At 42.2% G+C, this 26,659-nt stretch overlaps 1 protein-coding gene across 2 annotated transcripts in view; it reads left to right on the top strand.

Annotated features, from left to right (window-relative positions):
• Positions 1–26,659, top strand: part of SORCS2 (sortilin related VPS10 domain containing receptor 2) — a 220,225-nt gene that overhangs the window by 18,257 nt on the left and 175,309 nt on the right. For both annotated transcript variants that reach the window (XM_084850779.1, XM_084850780.1), the window contains exon 2: positions 14,124–14,191. In XM_084850779.1, coding sequence (XP_084706905.1) covers positions 14,124–14,191 — 68 coding nt within the window. The remainder of the gene's footprint in view (positions 1–14,123; positions 14,192–26,659) is intronic.

Genomic DNA, 26,659 nt, shown 5'->3' with positions numbered 1-26,659 from the left:
ATTTCCTCAGCAGAAACTTGTGTCTTTTCCTACAAATTTATATGTGTAAATTTCGGGAAAGTGAAAAAATCATGTAGATGTCCATGGACTCCACACATCCTGAAGGGGTCGCTCGCAGTGGATTCCACAGGCCGGATTCTTAGAAATCCAAGCTCATTTTAGTCCATCTCAAATTTCTTCAGCATCCCTCCTTTCAGGTGGGTCTCACTGCTGCAGACTTTCCAGTGCCTCTTTGCTTGACCACCCTGTGCCATGCACACTACATAGGCAGGTGTGACAGTGGGAGCTGGTTAGAGAGCAAGGTTAATATTTTTAATAATAATGTTTAAAAACTGGGAATGTAACGGAAGGAGAAATAAGAGGGTATCTGTTTCAGGAGGAAATGAATGTAAAAGCATGAGGAAGGAGGGCTGAAAGAAACTGGCAGTTGGGGATAGGGTACAAGTTAAGTGTGAAAGCAGAAGGGGAGAAAAAATGACAGGAGATGAGTAAGAATACTTTGAGATGCATGGGTGTGGGGGGTGGAGGGGAGAAGAAAATAATATAAGTCTTTTCTGCTTAGAGCCTCTGAATCAGCAAATTCTGCCTGAAATTGAGATGCTGAGTAATGATGCCCCAGAGCTGATGTCTGTAATTCACTTGAGGAAAGGTGAGCTATGGAACACCCTACTACAAGAAAATAGCTGTGGCAAAAATTTAGCCATTTCCAAAGGAGGATTAGATATAAATATAAAATGATAACAGTAGTTGTCAGCAGATTATACCAAACTCCTCCCCCATCTGCCACCATTTTGTGACTGGCTCTGACCCTGCACTACCATTTTGTGACTCAGTCATTTTCATCTCTCCAAGGTGGGTCTTGGGAGTAGAAAGTTTGAGAACCCCTGCCTTAAATGCAGCCTGTCAAAAACTTCAAGAAATTTTGCCTAGACTGTTTAGTCAAAGGACAGTAGAGCTCTTGGCTTTCTAAAGGTGGGAGAGAAAGGATAATTATATTCCATTTCATGTAAAAGTCAGAACCTACCCAGTTTATATGTTACTGTGGCAAACACATGACTAAAATAATCTGGTTTAGCCCTCTCTGATTGTGCAAAACTAAATATATATGAACTGTCATTTTTCCTTCCATATATGTATGTTTGTACTGGTGAAATGGACTATTTGTACTTCACTATACATAGAGCCATGATTCTTCAAACAGCAGAGAATGAACTGAGTCTGTCAGTACCTGGTGGCTGTGCATACACTGTAGTATTTAGGATGGTGAAATTCGATTTAGGAAGGATTCAGCACATTAGAGGGGTTTGTCCTTTGCAAAGAAATCATATGCCTTTTTTTAAAGATAAGTTCCAGGACAAATCTCAAAGAAAATTAAAGTGATCATTGATATGGTTCCAGAAGGAAATTATTCCTATTGTGAAGTTTATAGAGGTAAATTGATAAGCTGGTAGGTTGCAACTACTTAAATATTCCTTGCCAAAATATAACCATGAACAAAGATTGCCTGCTACTAAGTAAGATAGAATCATAGAATAGGGCTGGAAGGGGCCTACAAGGCCATCGAGTCCAACCCCCTGCCCAGTGCAGGATTCCAAGTCAGAGCATCCCCGACAGATGGCTGTCCAGCCTCGCCTTGAACGCCTCTAGTGTGGGAGAGCCCACCACCTCCCTAGGGAATTGGTTCCATTGTCGTATTGCTCTAACAGTCAGGAAGTTTGTCCTGATGTTCAGCCGGAATCTGGCTTCCTGCAACTTGAGCCCATTATTCCATGTCCTGCACTCTGGGATGATGGAGAAGAGATCCTGGCCTTCTTCTCTGTGACAACCTTTCAAGTACTTGAAGAGTGCTATCGTATCTCCCCTCAGTCTTCTCTTCTCAAGGCTAAACATGCCCAGTTCTTTCAGTCTCTCTTCATAGGGCTTTGTTTCCAGTCCCCTGATCATCTTTGTTGCCCTCCTCTGAACCCTCTCCAGTTTGTCTGCATCCTTCTTAAAGTGTGGTGCCCAGAACTGGACACAGTACTCCAGATGAGGCCTAACCAGTGCTGAGTAGAGGGGAACTAGTACTTCCCAGGATTTGGAAGCTATGCTTCTATTAATGCAGCCAAAATAGCATTTGCCTTTTTTGCAGCCACGTCACATTGTTGGCTCATATTCAGCTTGTGATCGACAACAATTCCAAGATCCTTCTCGCTTGTAGTGTGGTTGAGCCACGTATCCCCCATCTTGTAACTGTGCATTTGGTTTCTTTTTCCTAGGTGCAGAACTTGGCATTTATCCCTATGAAATGTCATTCTGTTGTTTTCTGCCCATCGCTCCAGTCTATCCAGATCACTTTGAATTTTGTTTCTGTCTTCCAAAGTATTAGCTATCCTGCCCAATTTGGTGTCATCTGCAAATTTGATCAGCATTCCCTGCACCTCCTCCTCCAAGTCATTAATAAAAATGTTGAAGAGCACTGGGCCCAGGACTGAGCCCTGCGGTACCCCACTCATTATGATGATGTTTTAAAGGCTGCTGTCATCTGAACACTCTATCAGGAACATTTCAGGTTATACCACTTTCCTGTCTCCTAGCTGAGCTGAGCAGAGGAAGCTGCTCCAGCTGGTCTAGGGGCTATACAAGGAAGCAAGCTCCCAGAGAGTGAGCAATCAGAGCAAGCGAACAGGGAGACCAAACAGGAGTATGCCAGGGGAGTGTGGCAGGGGAGTCAAGGGGGAGGCCCCTAACTTTTATTTTTGTTCTTCTTTTTTCATTTTTTAAACATTTATTTTTCTTGTAACACACACTTCCATACCAGTGGGACCCTGTTTTTAACCTCCAGTGAAGGAGGAATATCCTGTACAATCTATTCCAGTACAGTCAGAAAGCTAGAAACATAAAGGGAATAGAGTCTATGGAAGGAAAAGACTCTCCAGTGCTGGTGACCTGCAACATCTGTGCCATGTTTGTTTTCTCGCCTGTGATCAACATGGCTTACATGTGCAACAAGAGCAAGTTGATCACGCTGTTGGAAGAAAAGTAAGAGGATTGGAGTGGCGAGTGGGAAACCTGGGAATAAGAGAACACAAAGAGTTCTTGGACAGAATGGTGGATCTACAGCAACAAAGTGAAGAACAGAAGCTAGAAGAGCAACAACAAGCTGAGGCAGAAGAGGAAAATGCTGTGGTGAGGAAAAACTAAGTAGAGGATACTTCTTGGAAAAGGGTGACAGGAGCAGAAGAACTAGAAGCCACTCTACACCAGTGGAAGCAGTGGAACTATGGAATCGTTTCCAGGTACTTGAGGATGAGACTGGAGAACAGCCTGCAGAGGAAGAATTACAGGGGAACCTGTGTGAGAGCGAGCAAGAGGCTGAAGGTCAGTCAAGCAGAGGCAATGAAACCAAGGCCTACAACCACAGGAAGAGAAGAGTAGTAGTAGTGGGAGACTCCTTGCTGTGTGGGATCGAAACCCAAGTATGTCACGAAGACCCTTGGACTCTTCAGGTATGCTGTCTCCCAGGAGGATGGATTAGAGACGTGACTGAAGGGTTGCCTACATTCATAAAGCCCACTGACAGGTATCCCTTTCTTCTCATCCATGTGGGAACAAATGATACCACCAAGTGGAGCTACAAATAAATCATGTCAGACTTTGAAGCTTTGGGAAGGAAACTCAAGAACTTTGGGGCCCAGATAGTTTTCTCATCCATCCTTCCAGTAGTTAGAAGAGGGATAGAAAGGGAAAGAAAAATACTTTGGGTGAATGAATGGCTACGAAGATGGTGCCAAGCGCAAGAGATTTGGAATCTAGGACCACGGGCTATACTTCTTGGAAGATGGACTGTTGGCAAGGGATGGGTTTCACCTCACAAAGGCTGGGAAGAATATGTTTGGCCACAGCATGAAGAACTTCATCAGGAGGGCTTTAAACTGAATCTTATGGGGGAAGGACACATAAAGTGGGGGGTAACAATGGATGGAGGCTTATGCACCACAACAGAGAGAACAGCTCTAATAGCCCCCAATAATAGTCTTCAGAAACATGTAGGAAGAAAGCCAGACTATAAAGCACATGGTCTTCGATGTCTATATGCTAATGCCCAGAGTATGGGAAACAGAACGAACTTGAACTCGTAATACAGGAGGGAAATTATAACTTGATAGGTGTAACTGAAACTTGGTGGGATGACTCCCATGACTGGAATACAGCAATTGAAGGATATAACTTGTTCAAAAAGAACAGGAGGAACAGAAAGAGAGGTGGAGTTGCACTATATGCTAAAAATACATATCTCTGCACAGAAATACAGGAGGATGAGCTTGGTTGCCCCATCGAGAGCATCTGGGTTAAAATAAATGGAGCAAAGAATAAAAGGAACATGGTGGTTGGAGTCTAGTACCGGCCACCCAATCAAGGAGAAGACGAGGATGAAACTTTTGAAAAGCAAATAGCCAATGTTTCAAGGAAGCATGATGTAGTAGTAATGGGGGACTTCAATTTCCCCAATATTTCTTCGGAGACAAATTCTGCAAAACATGGCCCCTCCAAGAGATTCCTGACTTGTGTTGCTTAAAATTTCCTCCAACAGAAAGTACAGGAAAGAACTAGAGGATAGGCTATCCTTGACTTGATCCTAACCAATAGAGATGACTTAGTGGATCAAGTAGCAGTTACGGGAACTCTGGGGGAAAGCGACCATGTTATACTTGAGTTCTTGGTTCTAAAGGAAGCAAAAGCAGAGTCTAGCCGAACGTGTACCCTGGATTTTAGGAAAACCAATTTTAATAAACTCAGAACAATGATCAGTAAGGTCCCATGGCAAGCGACGCTAATGAGAAAAGGGGTCGAAGATGGGTGGGAGTTTTTTAAAAAGGAAATTCTCAAGGCACAATTACAAACAATTACAACACAAAAAAAAGGTGGAAGACAACAGAAGAAGCCAATGTGGCTTCACAAAAAGCTTAGAGATGACCTGAAAACAAAAAAGCACACATATAGGAAGTGGAAGGAAGGCCAAGCTACAAAGGAAGAGTACAGGCAGGTAGCACAGAATTGCAGGGATGGCATCAGGAAGGCTAAAGCTGAGAACAAGCTCAGGTTAGCAGGGGATGCTAAAAGCAACAAAAAGGCTTTCTTCAGATACACGTATAGTAAAAGACAAAGGAAAGAAATGGTGGTTCAGCTATTAAATAAGGATGACAAAATGATAGCAGATGACAAGGAAAAGGCAGAAGTGCTCAATTCCTACTTTGGCTCAGTCTTCTCCCAAAAGAGGGTCTATGAGTCCCCTGGCAAAGGCAAAGTACAGGCTGAAGGGGCAGGATTGCAGCTTGAGCTTGATAGGCATATGGTCAAGGAACACCTAGTTACTTTGAGTGAGTTCAAATCTTAATGGCCAGATGAACTGCATCCTAGAGTAGTAAAGGAACTGGCAGAAGAACTCTCAGAACCGCTTTCTATTATCTTTGAGCAATCATGGAGAACGGGTGAAGTTCCAGATGATTGGAGGAGGGCTAGTGTTGTCCCTATCTTCAAAAAGGGCAAAAAGGAGGAACCTGGGAACTACAGACCAGTCAGTGTGACATCAATCCCTGGAAAATTTCAGGAGCAGATTATAAAGCCATCAATCTGTGAGCACCTTGAAAACAATGCAATGATGACTCGAAGCCAACATGGATTTTCAAGAACAAATCCTGCCAGACTGATCTCCTCTCATTTTTTGATCAGGTAACCTCCCTTGTGGACTGCGGGAATGCTGAAGACATCATATACCTCGATTTCAGCAAAGCTTTCAACAAAGTGCCCCATGATATCCTGATGAGCAAACTAGCTCAAAGTGGGCTAGATGAAACAACAATCCAGTGGATCCACAGTTGGCTACAGGATCAGACTCAAAGAGTGCTTATCAATGGGATCTTCTCAAACTGGGGAGAGGTAATGAGCGGGGTACCGCAGGGCTCAGTCAGTGCTCTTCAATATTTTTATTAATGACTGGGATGAGGAGGTGCAGGGATCAAATTTGCAGATGACACAGAATTGGGCGGGATAGCTAATACCCTGGAAGAGAGAAACAAAATTCAAGGTGATCTTGATAGGCTGGAGCACTGGGCAGAAAACAACAGAATGAAATTTAGTAGGGAAAAATGCCAAGTTTTGCACCTAGGAAAAAGAAACCAAATGCACAGTTACAAGATGGGGGATACTTGGCTCAACAATGCTACAAGCGAGAAGGATCTTGGAATTGTTGTCGATCACAAGCTGAATATGAGCCAACAATGTGACGTGGCTGCAAAAAAGGCAAATGCTATTTTGGATTGCAGTAATAGAAGTATAGCTTCCAAATCATGTGAAGTACTAGTTCCCCTCTACTCAGCACTGGGTAGGCCTGGAGTACTGTGTCCAGTTTTGAGCGCCACACTTTAAGAAGGATGCAGACCAACTGGAGAGGGTTCAGAGGAGGACAACGAAGGTGATCCAGGGACTGGAAACAAAGCCCTATGAGGAGAGACTGAAAGAAATGGGCTTGTTTAGCCTTGAGAAGAGAAGACTGAAGGGAGATATGATAGCACTCTTCAAGTACTTGAAAGGTTGTCACAGAGAGGAAGGCCAGAACCTCTTCTCAATCATTCCAGAATGCAGGACACGGAATAATGGGCTCAAGTTACAGGAAGCCAGATTCTGGCTAAACATCAGGACAAACTTCCTGACTGTTAGAGCAATACGACAATGGAACCAATTCCCTAGGGAAGTGGTGGGCTCTCCCACACTGGAGGCATTCAAGATGAGGCTGGACAGCCATCTGTCAGGGATGCTCTGACTTGGATTCCTGCATTGATCAGGGGGTTGCACTCGATGGTCTTATAGGCCCCTTCCAACCCTAGTATTCTATGATTCTATGACTTTTGTTTGATCTCACACCCTGGGCATTACCCTTTCATGTCAATGGAAGGTTTTTTGTTGCTTGATGGATTGGGTTTTCCATGGAAATATCTTAGAAGCTTTGTGAACTTGGCTTCAGGACTTTTCATTTCCATGAGTGTTTATCTGCACAATGATTTGCTGAACATAATGTATGCCGGCAGGTATTTTAGGTCAGAGAACAGGAACACAGAGAAAGGATGTGATTTAGATTACAGAACACATATGTTAAAACATGCTAACTGTTTCTGATCTTTATGAAACCTGACCATTCGTTGATGTAGTGAGGGTCTGTCCCAGCCCTTCCCAAACTGATGGCATCTAGATGCTTTGGACTTTAGCTCTTATCAACCCCAGCCAACATGGTCAATGGTCAGGAATACTAGGAGTTGTAGTCCAAAGCATCTGCAGGGCACCAGGTTGAAGAAAATTGGGCTGTCCATTCACAGATCATTTACTCCGCATGCTAAAGAAGCTGTTGCATTAGAGGCAGTCTCCTGGCCCAAGCCACCTGCCTGGTCTGCCTGATCCAGGGATTCATAGGTGGCATCTGTTGTGTTGTTGTTCAGTCGTGTCCGACTCTTTGTGACCCCATGGACCATATCACGCCAGGCCTTCCTGTCCTCCGCTGTCTCCCGGAGCGTGCTCAAGTTCATATTCATTGCATCGGTGATGCTATCCAGCCATCTCATCCTCTGCCGTCCCCTTCTCCTTTTGCCTTCAGTCTTTCCCAGCATCAGGGTCTTTTCCAGAGAGTTTTCTCTTTGCATTAGGTGGCCAAAATATTTGAGCTTCAGCTTCAGTATCTGTCCTTCCAATGAGCACTCAGGGTTGATTTCCTTTAGGATGGACTGATTTGCAGTTCAGGGGACTCGTAAGAGTCTTCTCCAGCACCACAGTTCGAAAGCATCAATTCTTCGGCGCTCAGCCTTCCTTATAGTCCAGCTCTCACAGCCATACGTTACTACTGGGAGAACCATAGCTTTGATTAGATGGACCTTTGTCGGCAAGGTGATGTCTCTGCTTCTTACTATGCTGTCTAGGTTTGCCATAGCTTTCCTCCCGAGGAGCAAGCGTCTTTTAATTTCATGGCTACAGTCACCGTCTGCGGTGATCTTGGAGCCCAAGAAAGTAAAATCTGTCACTGCTTCCATTTCTTCCCCTTCTATATGCCAGGAAGTGATAGGGCCAGATGCCATGATCTTCGTTTTTTTAATGTTGAGTTTCAAACCAGCTTTTGCACTCTCCTCTTTCACCCTCAACAAGAGGCTCTTGAGATCCTCTTCGCTTTCTGCCATTAGGGTGGTATCGTCTGCATATCGGAGGTTGTTGATAATTCTCCCAGCAATCTTAATTCCGACCTCTGATTCATCCAACCCGGCGTTTCTCATGATGTATTCTGCATATAAGTTAAATAAGCACGGTGACAATATGCAGCCTTGTCGTACTCCTTTCCCAATTTTGAACCACTTGGTTGTTCCATGTCTGGTTCTTACTGTTGCTTCTTGACCCTCGTACAGGTTTCTCAGGAGACAGGTAAGGTGGTCTGGTACTCCCATCACTTTAAGAATTTGCCACAGTTTGTTGTGATCCACACAATCAAAGGCTTTAGCGTAGTCAATGAAGCAGAAATAGACATTTTTCTGGAATTCTCTTGCTTTCTCCATGATGCAGCGAATGTTGGCGATTTGATCTCTAGTTCCTCTGCCTCTTTGAAACCCAGCTTGTACTTCTGGTAGTTCTCGGTTCGCATACTGCTGAAGCCTAGCTTGTAGGATTTTGAGCATCACCTTGCTGGCATGTGAAATGAGCGCAATTGTGCGGTAGTTTGAACACTCTTTGGCATTGCCCTTCTTTGGAATTGGAATGTAAACTGACCTTTTCCAGTCTTGTGGCCATTGTTGAGTGTTCCAAATTTGTTGGCATATTGAATGCAGCACTTTAACAGCATCATCTTTTAGGATTTTAAATAGCTCAGCTGGAGTACTGTCTCCACTAGCTTTGTTCTTAGTAATGCTTCCTAAGGCCCACTTGACTTCACTCTCGAGGATGTCCGGCTCAAGTTCAGTGACCGCACTCTCATGGCTATCAGGGACATTCAGATCTTTCCTGTATAGTTCTTCTGTGCTAAATTTGGGGGAGGAATGTAGTCCAGGTGTCCCTCTGTCCCTCCTTGTCATTTCTTCAGTGGGCAAAGTGGGTACAGATCCATCTGCCTTACTGTGCTTGTGCCTCTCTGGATTGGAGTGATATTTTTTCTTTTATGTAAACTGAAGCTGACAGCAGTCGTAGCCAGTATTTTAACAATGACGTGCATTCCCTAATGAATACATGCAGCCAGGCATCTGATCACTCAGTTGCCAGCAGTCTGAAGAGCGAGACAGGATGAAAGGGGATGTGCACAGCTGCGGTGGGCTAATGAGAAGGGGGGCGGGAATGTTCAGACAGAGGAATGCCAGCCAGAACAATGCTGTGTGTCAGAGGGGATGGAAGTGGCTCCAATTTAAATGGATTTTATTAGGTTATATGAGCTGTCTTTGCAGATCCTTCTCGATGGAAATGTGAGGGCATATAAATAAATAAAATATATGTATGACAGCTGATCACATGGAGTGGCAGTGTGGTGTAGTATGGTTGAAGTGCTAGATTAGGCCTGAAGAGACCTGAGTTCAGATCCTTGCTTGGCCATCAAGCTCCCTGGGTGACTTTAGGTAAGTCACTCTCAACCTAACCTGGGTTGTTGTGAAGATGAAATGGGAGTTGGGAAACATCTACACAGCCCAAAGCTTCTCGGAGAAAGGGTGGGATATGAAAACATGTAATAGTCAATTCCTTTTCCGAAGAACTGTAACAGAAGTAAAATATAAAATGAAATTAAAACACTCTAAAAATATATAGAAATGTTCCTCTAGCGTATCTTACATATCATGTTTACTGTTTGTAAGATACTTATAAAACAAGTTCTCTAGGTGTCATACAATTATTTTAAAATAAAAGAATAACAAAGATCTAAAAACACAATGATTCGAAACCAACAACAAAAGTACGGAAACAAATAAAAAGGGCAATATGATTAAAATATAATGCAAAACATTAATATAATGATAGTATTGAATATTATTTCTTGCTGCAGCCATAAGAAAATCTTTGAAGACCTGATGGGAAGACAGAAAGGCAACATAACAACAAGAACCGAGAGAGGGGGGTGGGGGTTTAAGAGAGTTCAGGTTTTGCTGGGGAAATTGTGTCCCTTCTGCCTGGTGGGCGATTTGAGTGTGCTCTCTGCTCGATTTTAGGGTGGTTTACTATTACCGTCACAGATACACACACGTATGTCATCATGATGGGAGCTTTTGTCAGCTTATGTCCAGTCCATGTAGAGTTCAGTCAAGTGCAGAGTCCAGAACACATTTGGTTCATGGGCTGGTGCCATGACTATGGCAGGATGTGAAAATCTGTAAATCCATTTACTGAAGTGATAAGGAGTCTTTTGTTTGTTCAGATTTAAATAATGTACACAATAGGCAAGAATGTGGTCCATATTGTCTCCAAAAACACCTCAAGTCCTTGAGAAAATGTAGAGAGAAATTTAACATAAGAAAAAGAATACATCTACATCTTCCATTTGGCTTTCATCTCTTTATTTGCAACTTATTTTTTAAATAATCATAATAATACTTTGCATTTCTACAGCACTATCAAAAAAGTGTTTTACTTCCAGTTTATCTGTAAGCCCTATCTGGTAGATCAGTATTATTATTCCTGTATTGTGGGGTAGGGCAAGGATAAGAGAGAGAGAGAGAGAGAGAGCTTGCCTCCAGCCATCGAGTCCAACCCCCTGCTCAATGCAGGAATCCAAGTCAGAGCATCCCTGACAAATGGCTGTCCAGCCTCGTCTTAAAGGCCTCCAGTGTGGGAGAGCCCACCACCTCCCCAGGTAATTGGTTCCATTGCCGTATTGCTCTGACACTCAGGAAGTTTTTCCTGATGTTCAGCCGGAATCTGGCTTCCTGTAACTTGAGCCCATTATTCCGTGTCCTGCACTCTGGGATGATCAAGAAGAGATCCTGGCCTTCTTCTCTGTGACAACCTTTCAAGTACTTGAAGAGTGCTATCATATCTCCCCTCAGTCTTCTCTTCTCAAGGCTAAACATGCCCAGTTCTTTCAGTCTCTCTTCATAGGGCTTTGTTTCCAGTCCCCTGATCATCTTTGTTGCCCTCCTTTGAACCCTCTCCAGCTTGTCTGCATCCTTCTTAAAGTGTGGTGCCCAGAACTGGACACAGTACTCCAGATGAGGCCTAACCAGTGCTGAGTAGAGGGGAACTAGTACTTCCCGGGATTTGGAAGCGATGCTTCTATTAATGCAGCCCAAAATAGCATTTGCCTTTTTTGCAGCCACATCACATTGTTGGCTCATATTCAGCTTGTGATCGACGACAATTCCAAGATCCTTCTCGCTCGTAGTGTGGTTGAGCCACGTATCCCCCATCTTGTAACTGTGCATTTGGTTTCTTTTTCCTAGGTGCAGAACTTGGAATTTGTCCCTATTAAATGCCATTCTGTTGTTTTCTGCCCAGCGCTCCAGTCTATCCAGATCACTTTGAATTTTGTTTCTGTCTTCCAAAGTATTAGCTATCCCTCCCAATTTTGTGTCATCTGCAAATTTGATCAGCATTCCCTGCACCTCCTCCTCCAAGTCATTAATAAAAATGTTGAAGAGCACTGGGCCCAGGACTGAGCCCTGCGGTACCCCACTCGTTACCTCTCCCCAGCTTGAGAAGGTCCCATTGATAAGCACTCTTTGAGTCCGATTCTGTAGCCAACTGTGGATCCACATGATCGTTGTTTCATCTAGCCCACTTTGAGCAAGTTTGCTCATCAGGATATCATGGGGCACTTTGTCGAAAGCTTTGCTGAAGTCGAGGTATATGATGTCTACAGCATTCCCACGGTCTACAAGGGAGGTGACTTGATCAAAAAATGAGATCAGATTTGTCTGGCAGGACTTGTTTTTGACAAATCCATGTTGGCTTCGAGTAATCACGGCATTGTTGTCAAGGTGCTTCCAGATGGATTGCTTTATGATCTGCTCCAGAATTTTCCCAGGGATTGATGTCAGACTGACTGGTCTGTAGTTCCCAGGTTCCTCCTTTTAGTGAGGGACTTTCTGATCATAGGTACTGGGCACATGCATTGGGGAAATAGTCTCTTTAACCAAATAGACTAGAGACAGCACTTTCCATGGTTGATGCTGGTATCATCGACCATGGATGATGATACCAGCATTCAGAGCCATCAAATGGTAACCCTTTACAGCAGGTGTGGGCCAACACCTGGGCTGCAAGCACCCCCTGTCTTTCTTATGTGGCTGCCACTGCCAGACTTAAAGGTTAAAACAAAACTAAACGGGCCCGCTTTTGCCACTGCACTGCCACTGGTTTTAACAGCAGACCGCTGCTTTTTTCCCTGCTCCAGCTGCTGAGCCACCACATTTCTGCAGTGCGGCAGCAGGGCATTACTTCGGGGGGGGGGGCAAATTGGCCCGCAGGCCCTTCAGAGGTTTCTGAAGGAAGACTGGGATAGAAGGGCAATAGAGAAGGGGCTGGATCTAGACTTTCACTCAGCAGAATTCCTCTTGTGCTGGAGGAATGGGGCAGATTTGTGATTTCAGCAGTTTCCACCCTCCCCCACACCTGTCCCTTGCAGCCTCCTATTTATTTATTACATTTCTATACCGCCTAGTAGTCAAAGCTCTCTCTCCTATGCCCTTTTGAAAGGTTATTCTGGAGGTTTAGAGGAATCAGCACAAATCAATATTCCACTGCTCCTCCTTCACCAGAAAGCCTCTGCTGGATCCAAGTTCCCTCTGCGAATGAAAGGAACCCTGTTCATGGAGGGGCAAGTCTGGCTCCAACCTATAAAAGCCATGTCTAAGGCATAACTTTTCCACAACTGTTTGAATACATAGCTTTCTTCAAGAGTTCTCAGCATCAGTAAATAATACAAGTACTTAGAAAACAACAGTAATTGGCCTTACCAGTAATACTGATTATCTTGAGGATGTTATCACCTAATCTGTAACCCATATTAAATCATAATTCTTTACAAACATCCAATCCAAGAGATTTACTGATAAATTAACAGCCTATTTGCTGGAATAGACTCCAGAGTTCTAAAAGTATAATCTAGTAGTGTTACTGGGTGGTTTGAAGTAATGAAGAAATTAATTTTTTTTCCAGCATGACACAATTCTCACCTCATTCCAAGAATGTGAAATTTTGCTTCCTTACACACTCTTCTGTTCTAACAGAAGCTCAGTTACATTAGAGCTAGCTTGCTTATAATAATGAAAAGAAAATACTTCCGGACTTGTGCATGTTCTTTAAGGCTGTAAATCTATATACATTTACCTGGGAGTAAGTCCAATTAAATTGAATGAATGGATTATAGTAGAATGGATTCAGTAGATATGTTTAGGATTGCACTGTTAGGGCAGTATCCAACAGTGTCATTCCATTAGCGCAAATGATGTTGCATTAGCGGAAACTAGGTTCTGAACTATGCACAAGAAAAGAATCCAACTAAAGTTACGTTTGTGCAAGTGTGGTTGTGCAAGTTGTTTTGCATAACTCTTGTGCAACACATTGTGCAATGTGTTGTGCAGTGCATTCCCATTGTGTAACCGGTTATGCAGCTGCTTGCACCCATTATACAACGCGTTGTGCAACACGTGCAAAGCGTTTAATGCGTTGTGCAACATGTTGTGCAACTGGTTGCACAACTGCTTGCACAACTAGTTGTGCCAGTGTAACGGGCAACCACTTATGCAACAGAAAGATTCAGGAGAGCTCCGCTAGCACTATTTGAGTATGTGAATGTCACTGTTGGATACTGCCCTATGTTTCCTGACCCACTATTGCCTTAGTTCTGACTAGACATGTATAGGATTCCATTGTAAGTCCCACTGAGTTCAATGAGGCTTACTCCCCTCTAAGTGAGTATGGGATCGGAACCGTAGAGGAGGTTATTATTTTTGATAACTATACCCATTTGACCTCGAAGTGGAGGAGGCAGTATTTAATCTAAAAACAAACACTTGATCACAAAAACAAAAACCAGAAATCTGCAGTCTTGACAGGACATTTCTGGTATGCTTGTGTACATTATTTTGGTTGTCTGCATATGTAGCTTAGTTCTCTTTGTCATTTGTTTCTTTTAGGTGATTCTGATCCTTACCAAATATTACCACACGGATATGGGGAAAGTACTGGAGAGTTCCTTGTGGAGGTATGTTTATTCCTGTAAATTTATGTTCCTAACACTAGTATGAAACAAATTAGGACTGTCTCATGCTTCTTTGAAGCTGACTAATGGGACAAATGGTAAGCGATACACCCAATATATGGTCAGTTAGATTCGCATCACCTGCTCGCTTTTTGTTTTGTTCAAATAAATAGCTGTTGAGTGAAGAAAAGCTTGAAAAGGCATTTAAAGGTTCAAGGCAAAAAATACCATTCTGAAGTTACTATTTTAAATATAACATGGGTTTTGTTTTTTGTTTGTTTTTTGAGAAGTGGAATATATGTGTAAGCTTCCAGGGCCTTAATTTTGCCCAACAGAATTAATTTTCCTCAAGCCTCCTTTATATGAAGCTATTTTTATTCTCTCTTAAGACTTTCTTATTTATTAGTAAATTAGCTGTGGATCTGATGTACATATTTTTCATATTTAAAACCTAGAATATTGCGTTTAATGATGTTTAATGGTGTTTGGTATGTCGTATCAGTTTACTTCATCTTCATCATCATCTCAATTTTATAGCCCAATCCTGTACATATTTACTAAGAAGTAAGTCAAACTGGATTCAATCAGACTCTCAGACAAGGGTGCATAACACTGTAACCTTACTATGATGAATCTTATAAAGCTTAATCAAATACGCACATGTATGCATTCTTTAATGCTTGTAGCTGTTCATAATGGATATGAGGAATTCCTTAATACATTTGTGCACTTCCATTAATCTAAATTTAAATCATCCATGAGTGGTCTTAAGAACTACTTCTTTTAAAATTTAAAACTAAAAGTCCTGCAGGCTGCAGTCCCATACACTAGCTTTCCCCAACCTGGTGCCTTCCAGATGTGTTGGACTACAGCTTCCATCATTTCTAGCCAGCATGGCTAGGGATAATGAGACTTACATTCCTTCATATCTGGAGAACACCAGGTGGGTGTCTTCATGACAACAGAAGGAGAAGCAAATGGTGGCTTACCCAGATTTTTCAAGGAACCAGCTTTGGTCTGTGCAGGACTCCACGAACAAGGGCATCACACCATTCTAAGTCACTTCACAGGAATATACTTCTGGGTAGAGTGGGGGGTTGGAGTGAACATCATCAGACTGGCAGGGGCCACTCAACCAATAAGAGAGGCTCCCCCTCTCCAGGCTTCCCCCCCCATCTCCGTCCCCTGAAACTCCCGTAATGTGAAGGTTTGAAGCTTCACATTAATTACTTTCTTACAGCAACAAAGCAAACAGTAAAGAAATGCAGCATCAATATTTAGAGAACAAGCCTTATTGACCAGAATGGGAGTTACTTCTGAGGAGACGCCTGCTTCCCCAACCTGTGCCCAATTCCGCCAGTTTTGTTTTCATTTCTTTCCTTCCCCTATCTCACTATCTCCTATCTCACTATCGCGCATTTGCCAGCAAGTCCTATAGCCCCATCTTACTATCGTGCAATTGTAATAGTGAGATAGGGACTATAGGACTTGCTGGCAAAAGTGCAATAGTGAGAGGGGGTGTAGGCATTGCGCTATTTCACTTTAATGCGTTACCCTAAAAAAGAAGAAAAAAAGAGGCTGCCCAGAGCACACCTATACTTTGTGCGGTTGGCCATCAGAGTTTAATGGCAGTCAAGGTGAAATAAGTCCCATGAGTTAGCTCAGAACTCTAATGGCCAGCCGTGAAATGGTGGAAACACAGATGGGGAAAATATTGGGGAAACACCCTTTAACTGGGGTCAGTGAGGTCACGGCCATGAAAGACTCACCCCTGGGCAGGGAAATCATGCCAGAGTAAATGCGGAGGATGGTGCGCACCACAACAGAAGCGCAGACAAGCCGAATTAAGGAAAACAATTAGACTAAAAGTAGTCTCAGAAGAACTGCTTTTTCGGTGCGAAACTCTGGGGTGGCTGCAGGATGGCAGACATCATGTGCCCTGAACGACCTCCTAACGCAGCACAGCAAATCACTTGTGGAGACACCCCCAAGTTGGAGAAGGCTGCTGTACACAGTTAGCTGCTGTTGACTTCAGTGGGCTTTATGCCTCCTGTGTGCAGGATTGTAGTCCATGTCTTTATACTGTGGCTCTTTCCCTGCATGAAATGTTATTATACAGTGTATCCTCTTGAAACAGAACAAATGTGTGTGGATACATCAAAGAGAGGCATAGATAAATATACCTTCGATCTGTGTGACTTAACTAGAGATACCAGGGATCAAGATTTCTTCCATAACAGGGCTGGAAAGACTTCTGCTGAGGCGCTGGTAAGCGGGGTTAAGACTTTAATTTTGCCAGACACATATTTTTAACTAAAGGGACAGCTAAGTTGCATAAAACAGTAGCAACATTCTTATTTAAACATATTGTATTTGTACAGATTGATGTGTTAGTGTAACATTTCACAAGCTTTGCTCCAGAAAGCAAACTGCAGCACTTTATTTGCAAAGGGCTTGGGCAATCTGCATTGTGTTTACCCCCCAGAACAGCTCTTTGAGGTATTTAATTTGTAGTCCTTATTGTGAAACTATGACTTCAAGAGAACAATATGCCCAAGACCATACAATGAGTTGGTGGTAACAGTGGGATTTGATAGACTGTTGCATCCTCCTTCCTTCCTTCCTTCCTTCCTTCCTTTAATTTCTATACCACCCAATAGCCAAAGCTGTCTGGGTGGTTCACAACAATTCACAAGATAAAATACAGCATTAAAATTTAAATATACAAAATGTAAAAACAATTTAAGCAGCTAAAAACAATTTCAATAAAGTATTCATGTTATTTAAGAATTGTTTTACCAATACCAATCTGTTTTAAAGTTCCATCAAGTTTTGTTTGATTTCGAGAGAATTAATTGCTTTTCTATCCTCACAAATATCAAAAAGCAGGAAAACACTGTAAAATATTTTCTGTAAAACAGGTAGTCCAGAATAACCACAAAAGTGGTCATTATTCTTAATCTATAGATCATACCAACACAAAATGCTTTTCTATTGATTGGCCATTTTTATGGATAATTTGAATATAAATAACACATTAGCACTATATCAATCTTGTAAAGATTTCTTGGTTGATTGTGTAGTTTTTAATTGATTAATTTATAGCCGAAAGCTCAATGCAAGTGAATTTTAGAATATTGAAGGAAGGGTGTTCTCTTTAGCTCTTATCTCTTTACAATTCCTGTTTTATTTATTTATTCTAACAACAGACCTGTCATAGGTCATACTTCTGTAGGAATTTAAATTAGGGTCCCACGAGGTTTCTGGACACTTTAGTCCAGAAACCGGTTTTCAGCACTAGTGCTAAGTCCTGAAACATGGGAGGAAATAAAAACATAATTATTTTGAACATGTGCCAAATGCTATTCCATCATTTACCGATCAACTGATCTGCCAGTGGAAATAGTGTACATACAGAGGATTGTATTCCCCAGTTAATATGGATAGGATTGTGATGTGATATTCTGAGCCAAGCTACCTGTGAGTACTCTGACAGCCAAAGCATAATGTAGCTGTTCTTTCTGTTATATGGGATTTCTGTTGCCCTTGGTTGATGGGTGTCTGATGTTTGTGCAAGTTCTATGCTTTGTGCTCATTCACCATTTTTCACCAGCACTTTCTCTTCTTTCCCTCCTGTGCTCATGTAAACTCACAGGCCTGGGAAAATTAAAAGGTTTTCATGTGGTATTGACAAGATGGCAAACCCGGTGCCAAATGAACCTCTTCAGGGATAGAATTTCAGGGCCATGACACCACCACAGAAAAGCGCCTATGTCCTGTCACTATCTAGTGGAGAGACTGAGTGAAAAGACATCTGAGGTACATCTTAATACTATGGAAGGAGGTGGTCCTTGAGGTACCTGAGTTCTAAGATGTTTAGGGCTCGAACACTCCCAGACTATTGACCTGATTCTTTAGGGCAGGGTGGGCAACTTCGAGAAGTCTGGAGGCCATTTTCACCCCTCAGACTCAACGTGTGTGTGTGTGTGTGTGTGTTGGGCGGGGCATCTGCAGTGCCAGATTTTTTTTTTAAATAAATGGCTTCTGGAGGGGCTTCGAGGTGCCCAAAGGATCAAGATTAGTTTGTTTTCAAGCTAAATTTGACCCCTTTGGTATTCCATAGCAGCTATGGATAAAGAAGGCTTCAGAATGGCCACTCTGGATGCCATGTTGTTCTGTTTAAAAAACTTTTTTTTGTTTTACAATTTCAGTGGACAGCAGGGGCTGCACATTGCCCACCCTTGCTTTAGGGAGAGTGCGATCCCATCTCAGGCAGGTTGAACCTCACCTTCCAGGGCAGATGAATCACCTGCTGACACTACCTCCATCTTGTCCGGTTTGAGTATTAGTTTTTTTTTGTTCTTATCTAGTCCATTACTGATTACAGATGATTGTGTTTGGAAAATGTATACCATGTAAAGCACAATGCATAAATGGATTTTATGCATTGGATTTTGTGGATTTTATTTTATGATTTTATGCATTGGATTTTGTGTCATCACTTCCATATGTGCTATACCTTTTTTTTACCGTAAGAGTGAATGAAGGCCATCTACCTACATGTGAGAAAGTAAAGACATCATATTTTGGGACACTGTTGGTGTGGGGGCTAAACCACCTAAACAGTGCTTCTAATGACAACTGGTGCACTCCCCCGATAGAATTCAGTAGGAACGATCAAGTTATATGAGAAAAAATAATGCAATGGGGACAGAGTTGGAATATCAGATGTGCTTCCTGCTTCCGGGACTGGTGATTTAGTGTCAGGGAGAGGGGCCTGGATTGCAATCACCTCAGTGTGTCCCTGAGAGTAGTGCTTTTATTTTCTCCCATATATGTGAAAGGGTACCATTTGCTTTATAAGGAAAAAGTAAACAGCTTCTGTCAGGGATACCATTATGGTGGAAGTAAAACCTGGCTCCTGCCCATGAAGCTGGCAACTCTACGGGGATATGTTTTGCTTCCACCTCAATGGTATCCCTGAAACAAGAAGCTTGCTTTAAGTTGTAGGAGTGAAATGGCTCCATTCACTTTTATGGCAAAAAGGTACAGGCTGAGTTAAGTTACCCTCAATCAGGGCAAGTCTCTCCCTCCTTCCTTACCTCAGCCAGGGCAACAGTCCTCAGACAGAGTTGTCCCTGCAGTTCAGGGAGGGAACATGATTGTGGCTAGGTATGTTTCATTTGGGAAATTATCTGAACTTAGCCTGTTCGCAACCCTGAATGTGAACAGCAGCGCATTTTCTTGAAAAAAATTCACACATTCCCAAATGCAATTGCATTTGGAAAATGTGGATTTTTTTTTTTAATGTGCACTTTGAAATTAGTATATTTCAAAAATTTAAGTGTTTTCACTCCTTAGTCAATGGGGGGAAGTGCACACTTTTGAAAATTGCGCATAGAAATGCGCAATTTCCCCATTTGAATGAACCCAGAACAGGTGACAAATAAAATGAGAGCAAGTCAGACGGAGCTTCAAAGTAAAGTTCAGAGAATTTCAATGCACTCGAACTTCCTTGGTTGTGGCTGCTTCTGCCCATCTGTGTAGTGTTCTGCTTTCAGTGTTTAATTTGCCCAAAGAAGAAAAAGGAAGCAATTTTTAACAGACCAAGACAATATTAAATATTAAAAGATATCTGGTGAGTTTGGAGGCTCTCCTGACCCTTAGAAAAACATCAGATCATGTTTGTTTTATTTAAGAAGAAAAAGGACAAGCCTTTTAAATGTTTAAATTTCACTGCTTTCTCCAAACATGATTATACAAACAATTTCCATGGTGGCTTCTGAGTGCCAGTGTGATTTTTTTTTTAATGTTCCCAGGCTCTCTGTAGATAACAGAATCAATGTTAGGTCTATTCAAGGTGATGCCATGGTGATAAACTAGTGTTGGAAGCTGAGGAAGCAAAATGTAAGTGTTCTGTTAAGCTTCCATAGATTTAGCAGGTTGCAACTAAATGCTATGGTGATAAGCAAATTAAAAATGCCACTGATTAAAAAGGCATCGTCTACGTAAGGATCAAAGACCTGGTTAATTTTTTAAGGATATAGCTAACTCCATGCATGAGTATGTGATCAAAAAGCAATTGCAACCTAAAATTATATTTTACTGGCAAGATAGCCACCAGTATAAATCTTTGTTGAAACATGGTTATAACAATAGGTCGAAGCTGCTAGGTGTTAGCCCCAGCTTCCCTTCCCTGAACCCAGCTGGCTTAGTCTGCATGTTCTTGTCCTTGCTTCTTGGGATCATATCTTAGACCCCTAGCTTCCTCCTCCTTTACACTCTCCCCTGCTGATTTTGCTCAGTTTGCCTAGTGACTGCTTCCCACATAACTCCTACCCCCATACTTTTCCCCCTGGCTACTTACTTATTTCTTGTGGTGGATGATTCACCCTCCTGGAGGAAGATGGTATGTAGCTTTTATTTGTAGTGAAGTTGCCCTACATTTTTGATTCACCTGAACATTTTGATTGACAGGTACATTTTGGTTGCACCTTTTGCAGCTTTAAAACATCCTTTTTGAGATGTACGTAGGAGTCCCAAGTGTGGCCATTCCATAGATTTGTATAAGGGCATTACGATACTGGCAGTTTTATGGAATTTGCCATTGTCTGTACTGCCATGCACTGGGTCATTATTTTCATTGAGCTATCCACCATGACACCAAGTTCCTTTCCAGCTTAGTCACTGCCAACTGGATATGGAAAGTTAGGATTCCATCCCCCATGTGTTGCAGAGTAAGGTTGGGCTGACCACACTTGAGACAGAAGACAACTACAAGCTTTAAACAGGACCTTTACTTAAATAGGCACCTTCTTTGTACTGCTAAAGCAGCCAAAGTTAAAAAAAAAAAAAAAGGCAAAAGTGAAACCAGAACCAGCACCCCATCTCCCTAAATGCAGTAACCATTTAGTGGCTTTTCAGCCAGTTATTTCCCCCTTTGTACAGTGGGTTTAACTAATGGCTATTGCTTATTTCAACATCATGCACATCACTTTACACCAGAGATGGGGAACATGTGGCCTTCCAGATGCTGTTGGATGAAGCTCCCATCAGCCCGCACCAGCATAGCCAATGGTGAGGGATGATGGGAGTTGTAGTCCAACAACATCTGGAGGGCCACACACTCCCCATCCCCTGCTTTACAGTTATTTACATTGAGCTGCATTTGCAGTTTTGTTGCCCTGTCACTCAAGTCTGGAGATGTCTTTTTGGAGCAATTCATAGTCCTCTTGATTTTGACGGCAATTAAAATGTTGGTGTCATCCACAAATTTCTCACCTCATTTCTCATCCTGAAAGCCTGATCTTTTATGAACAAACTAAAAAGCACCTGATGCAATACAGATCCTTGGGGGACCCCACTTCTTATTTCCATGCATTGTGATAATTTCCCATTTATTCCTTCTCTGCTTCCTGTTCTTTAACCAGTTGCCAATCTATTCTATAAGAAGACCCGGCATCTTATCCTCTAACTTGAATTTACTCAGGAGACTTTGGTGATGACTTTGTCAAAAGCTTTCTGAAAGTCCAAGTGTACAATGACTACCAGTCGCTTATATCCACATGCTTTGTTGACGCTCTCAGAGAACTCTAAAAAGTTATTGAGGCAAGGCTTCCCTTTGCAGAAGCCATGCTGATGCTTCTTTACCAAGATTTGTTCTTCTATACACTCAGTAATTGTATCTTTAATAAAAGCTTTCCACCAATTTACTGAGATCAGAAATTACTCTCTGTCCTATAATTTCCTGGATCTCTTTTTAAAAACTTTGGCTACTTTCCAGTTCTCTGGTATGGAGGCCAATTTTAGGGACAAGCTACATATTTTTTGTTGCAAGTTATGCAGTTTCACAGCTCTCCCCAGGGAGGCTCACCTGGCATCTACTCTCATGTGATTTCACCACCAGGCAAGTATCTTTTAAAAGGGCATTACCGTACTGGTAAAACGAATTGAATTAGTTTTGTTCTACTGCTACAATGCTATACTCTTACTGATCTGCTGTTTTTATTGTTCATATTTGTATATTGGTTTTATCTAATTTGTTAGTTATCATGGAAGTAGTAATACTGAAGGGCAGGTACAATTTATAAACAAGTAATTAATTAAGAAGGTAAGTAAATAAATAAATAACAGTAACAACAACTGGACAGGCTTCAGTCTCCTACAAAGGAGTGGAAAGTATGTGTTCAGGGGAGTGGGAGTGGCATAGGTGCTGTGTAGAGAGCTACTGCCACCAGTACTGACTTGTAATAATTATGTACTAACCTCTCGCCCCAGAGCTCTGCATGGTGTGTGCTTGCTGCTGTGCCCATTTCCTTCCCCTTGGTGGAGTGGTACAGTACAAGTACTTCTAACCCCCCTCCCATTTTGCCAATCATTTATATATAGGGAGATCTATTAAGTGCGTTAGATCAAGGCTTTCATATTTATTTTAGCAGAAAAGTTTTTTTTAAAAAAACAACAACGAATCATAGATCATAATGAAATCATAGAATCATAGGGTTGGAAGGGGCCTAACAAGACCATAGAGATCAACCCACAGGAAGCCTGATTCCCAGGTGGTCTCCCATCCAAGTACTAACCAGGGCTGACCCTGCTTAGCTTCCAAAATCAGACTAGATCGGGCACATCCAGCCCTTAGAGACAGAGATGTGATGCAAAAAAAGTACATTGGGGAAAGAAACTGTTTCTTTTGAATTTTATATAAGCTGGACAACGTACATCTTACTACAGTAGTATATATGGGATATGGGACAGGATCCAGGCTTGCCTGTGCTTGCGTTCCACATCTACCCATTTTTTCTTAGCTACATCTACAGAAAGTGCTCCCACAAAACACCAAATCGTATGTGTGGAATGTGTCTGCCCCCCTCTGTGTATTGTTGCCATAGAAATACCATATGAGAGCCAGTGTAGTGTAGTGGTGAGAGTGACGGACTGGGAGCTGGGAGATCCGGGTTCTAGTCCCCACTTGGCCATGGAAGCTCACTGGGTGACTTTGGGCCAGTCACAGACTCTCAACCCAACCTGCCTCACAGGGTTGTTGTTGTGAGGATACAACGGAGAGGAGGAGGATAATGTAAGCCACCTTGGGTTCCTTGCAAGAGGAAAAAAGGCGGGATATAAATGCAATAATAAATAATAAATAAATATTTCATATTTTTTGGAATGATGCATATATCTAGAGAATAAAATGATATTGTGTGGTAAAGGTTTTTAATGTGAGTTAGCTAGAATTATCTTCTGTGAAGATTTTAGTCTTTTGGAAGTGTTGTGGGAAACATAATACATGCTGGCTGGTTGTTCACATTCCCGGTTCCCTGTTCCTCAGTTTCAAGCTGGTAACTTGAGGCTTTTACAAATCCATTTTCATACTCCTGGAATAACTTCCTGATTGCTAGTCAGTTTCTCATCAAATGTATCTGTTGTTGGATATCAACATCTGTGACCTGACCATCCGGTGAACTTTGTAAGAATTCTATAACAAGTTGCTGTTTCATTCAATATATGCAGCAATGATTTGCCACAGTACAGTATATTTGACAGTCAGTAATAGTACTCACACAGCTTTTCTTTTTGGATTATGTACTGTTTTACTATAAATGTACAACATAGGTACTATAAAGCAAGCACTATCTCTTTCGTATCAGATGTTTGGAATAGATCTAGTTTAACAATTATAATAAATATTTATTTGAGAAAACGTGAGGCTATTCCAACACCAAGGATCATATCTTAGTCACCAGGGTGCCTAATGAACAAAGCTGAATAGTCTCCTTTCATGGCTCCTTGGAATGGCCTCTGCTGTGGTGCTGTACACCACAGGGGGTGGTGGCAATTCCTTCTCTGTACGCTCTCACTTGGCGATCTCATCAAATCACATGGCTTTCAGCTCCACATATATGCTGATAACACCCAGCTCTACCTCTCTGCTCCAGAACTTTCCCTCTGTCTAGTTGGGATATTATATTATATGATAAACCCATATTCCAAGAACTCTTTCTCTTTCCATTGCAACTGATGAGTCCCTAGCCAATAACAAAAAAGTTGAGAGATGGTGTCCCCTGCCATAGATTGTATAGTACTGTATTATTCCTCCAGTTTGAGGTCATCCAGTTTGTCCTGTTTGTGCACAGTTTCCTGCACAATATTTGTGCATTTCTGTTATCCATACATTTTACCAAAACAATTTCTTCCTCCCCAGATTCCTGTAAAATATAAACATATTTAATAAAATGGGCACCATGCCTGATCCCTGATGGAGCCCATTTTTTTTTCTCTCCAAACCCTTTGAATTCTTTAACTAGTCCCTTCAGTACAGGGAAGGGCAACTTGTGGCCCTCCAGATGTTTTGGCCTACAACTCACATCATCCCGTATCATTGGCTATGCTGGCTGGGGCTGATGGGAGTTGCAGGCCACAAGAGGACCACAAGTTGCTGACCCATGTTTTATATACATCTGCTGACATGCATCTTTTTCCAAGAGGAGGAGTAATTTCCTATACTGTATTTTACTGAGCTACTAAATTCTAAACTGGTTATATTTGATGAACATTTTATATGGAAAGCCAGATATCTTCTCAAAAAAGGATATTGGATAAGGTCTAATATGCAGCTGTTTTGCCTTTTCTTCTTCTGTTTCATTCTTTGGCCCTGATCCAGAACTGCTCACATGCAGAAAAATAAGTCACCCACAGCAACACAGACTCTAGCGATGGTACCATTCATAAGCATTGAGAGATGGATAGGAAAGTCTCTCATTTGTCTGGGTGAGGGGAAGAGGGCCAGTCAACTTGCATAGGTTCCATATGTATATACACATAACACACCCAGATGGTCTTGAATCCTCTTTCTGTCGTTTGACAGACGGCTGTCTTCTCCACAGCAGGACTCTCTCTTTCTCCCCGCACCCCAGTTGGTTACATTAGGATAGGCTGTTGTTTTTAAGAGTATAACATACACATGCTCCAAGGGAATTGGGACTGTACATGGGGTGGGGGTGGGGGAAGGTCAGGTTCCAGTTGAACTGGGAACTCTTCTGCATTGTTTGAAATCAGATTGATCACTTGATACTCTATATAGAATGCTCAGGTGCATATTTCAGCAGAAGGAACCTTCCTGTTGCTTCTCCCTTTAGAGAAGGAGGAGAGGGAAGCAACCCTGTTGTTTCCACAGACACTACTGCTGCCATGATCTTTGCTATCTGGGTAATATAAAACATGTCTGCTCCTCAAGTTGGTTAAGTGCTTGGGTACTAGGGCAGGCCAGGAAGAAAATGGTACAACCGTACCCCCCCATGATTCTCATTCCCGCCACCCCCATCCTACATTGCTTTGGGAAGACGTTAGACCATATACTTTGTGCGCATATCTATACAACTGGGAATAGAAAGATGGGGAGGTGGTGCCTCTTCTCCCCATCTTTTCCATTTTTGTTGAGAACAAGTTAGCTTTTCATCTGCCATACAAGTGTAGTCAAGTTGCTCCACTTACTCTCTTTTCTGAATCTTCTTCTTACAAGTGGTATACTATTAGCAACATGTGTACATGACCAAACACTGTCCATGGCATTCAGTCATAGACATTTGATCTTGTCTATGAGTTCTGTATTGAGTAAAACTGGGCCAGGAAGTGTCTACAGTCCCTTGCAGTATTCATTCATTGGTACATCTTTGCAGATACAAGAATAACCTGTGGGAGTTATCCAGTGGCTTTAGAATGTAATATGAGAAGTAGCCCTTAGATTCTTACTACTTGTCAAAGGACTGCATTGTCCCATGTTTCCCCCTCCCCAAGCCGTGGAAATTTGAGGGCAGCATTTCCACATTCATTTTATTATTTAATAGAAGATGTAGATCTTTGGACACAGACAGCTGTGCTGTTGTGCTTATTTCTCTAGGAAAGGTTTATGCTGAGACTGTGGAACTGAGATTTAGCCACTCTGGTTTCTTTCAGAAGAAGAGTGAGTGTGTGTGTGTGTGTGTGTGTGTGTGTGTATTTACAATAATGAACTTAGGACAGTGAATTGCCCTATCTATAAATCAATGTAAGAATTCTGAAGAGTTTCCATTGCCTTGTGTGTCCCCCATCTGGATGGACTGAGGGTCTAACTACATGTTACACTTTCATTATCTGAGCTTATCTGAGTAATGGAAGTCTCGGAGCTGATGAACTGGTGGGGTGGGTAGAAGAAAAAGGGAGTGCTTAACCCTTTCTTTGACTGCTGTGTCTCCACTCAGGATTGCCCCCCAAATTGCTTTTTCCTTGTGAGGTTCCAGACACACTTTCCCCCTCCTGCTTTTCTACTCCATATAACCCCCCACCAGGAAAACAATCAGTTGGGCTTTTGTTGCATACAAATGTGTGCAACATGTATTTCTACTCTGAGACATTTCAACAAGAGTAAGATAGAATTCTCTGGGAATCTGAATTTGAATCTCAGTATGAACATTTTCATACTTTTCTCTACAA

This window comes from Heloderma suspectum, chromosome 4 (genome assembly GCF_057233095.1).
Source record: "Heloderma suspectum isolate Gila_16-S chromosome 4, 16-S_ref, whole genome shotgun sequence".
NCBI lineage: Eukaryota > Metazoa > Chordata > Lepidosauria > Squamata > Helodermatidae > Heloderma > Heloderma suspectum.
The sequence above is the reverse complement of the archived record's forward strand: the minus strand, read 5'-3'. Positions and strand labels throughout refer to the sequence as shown.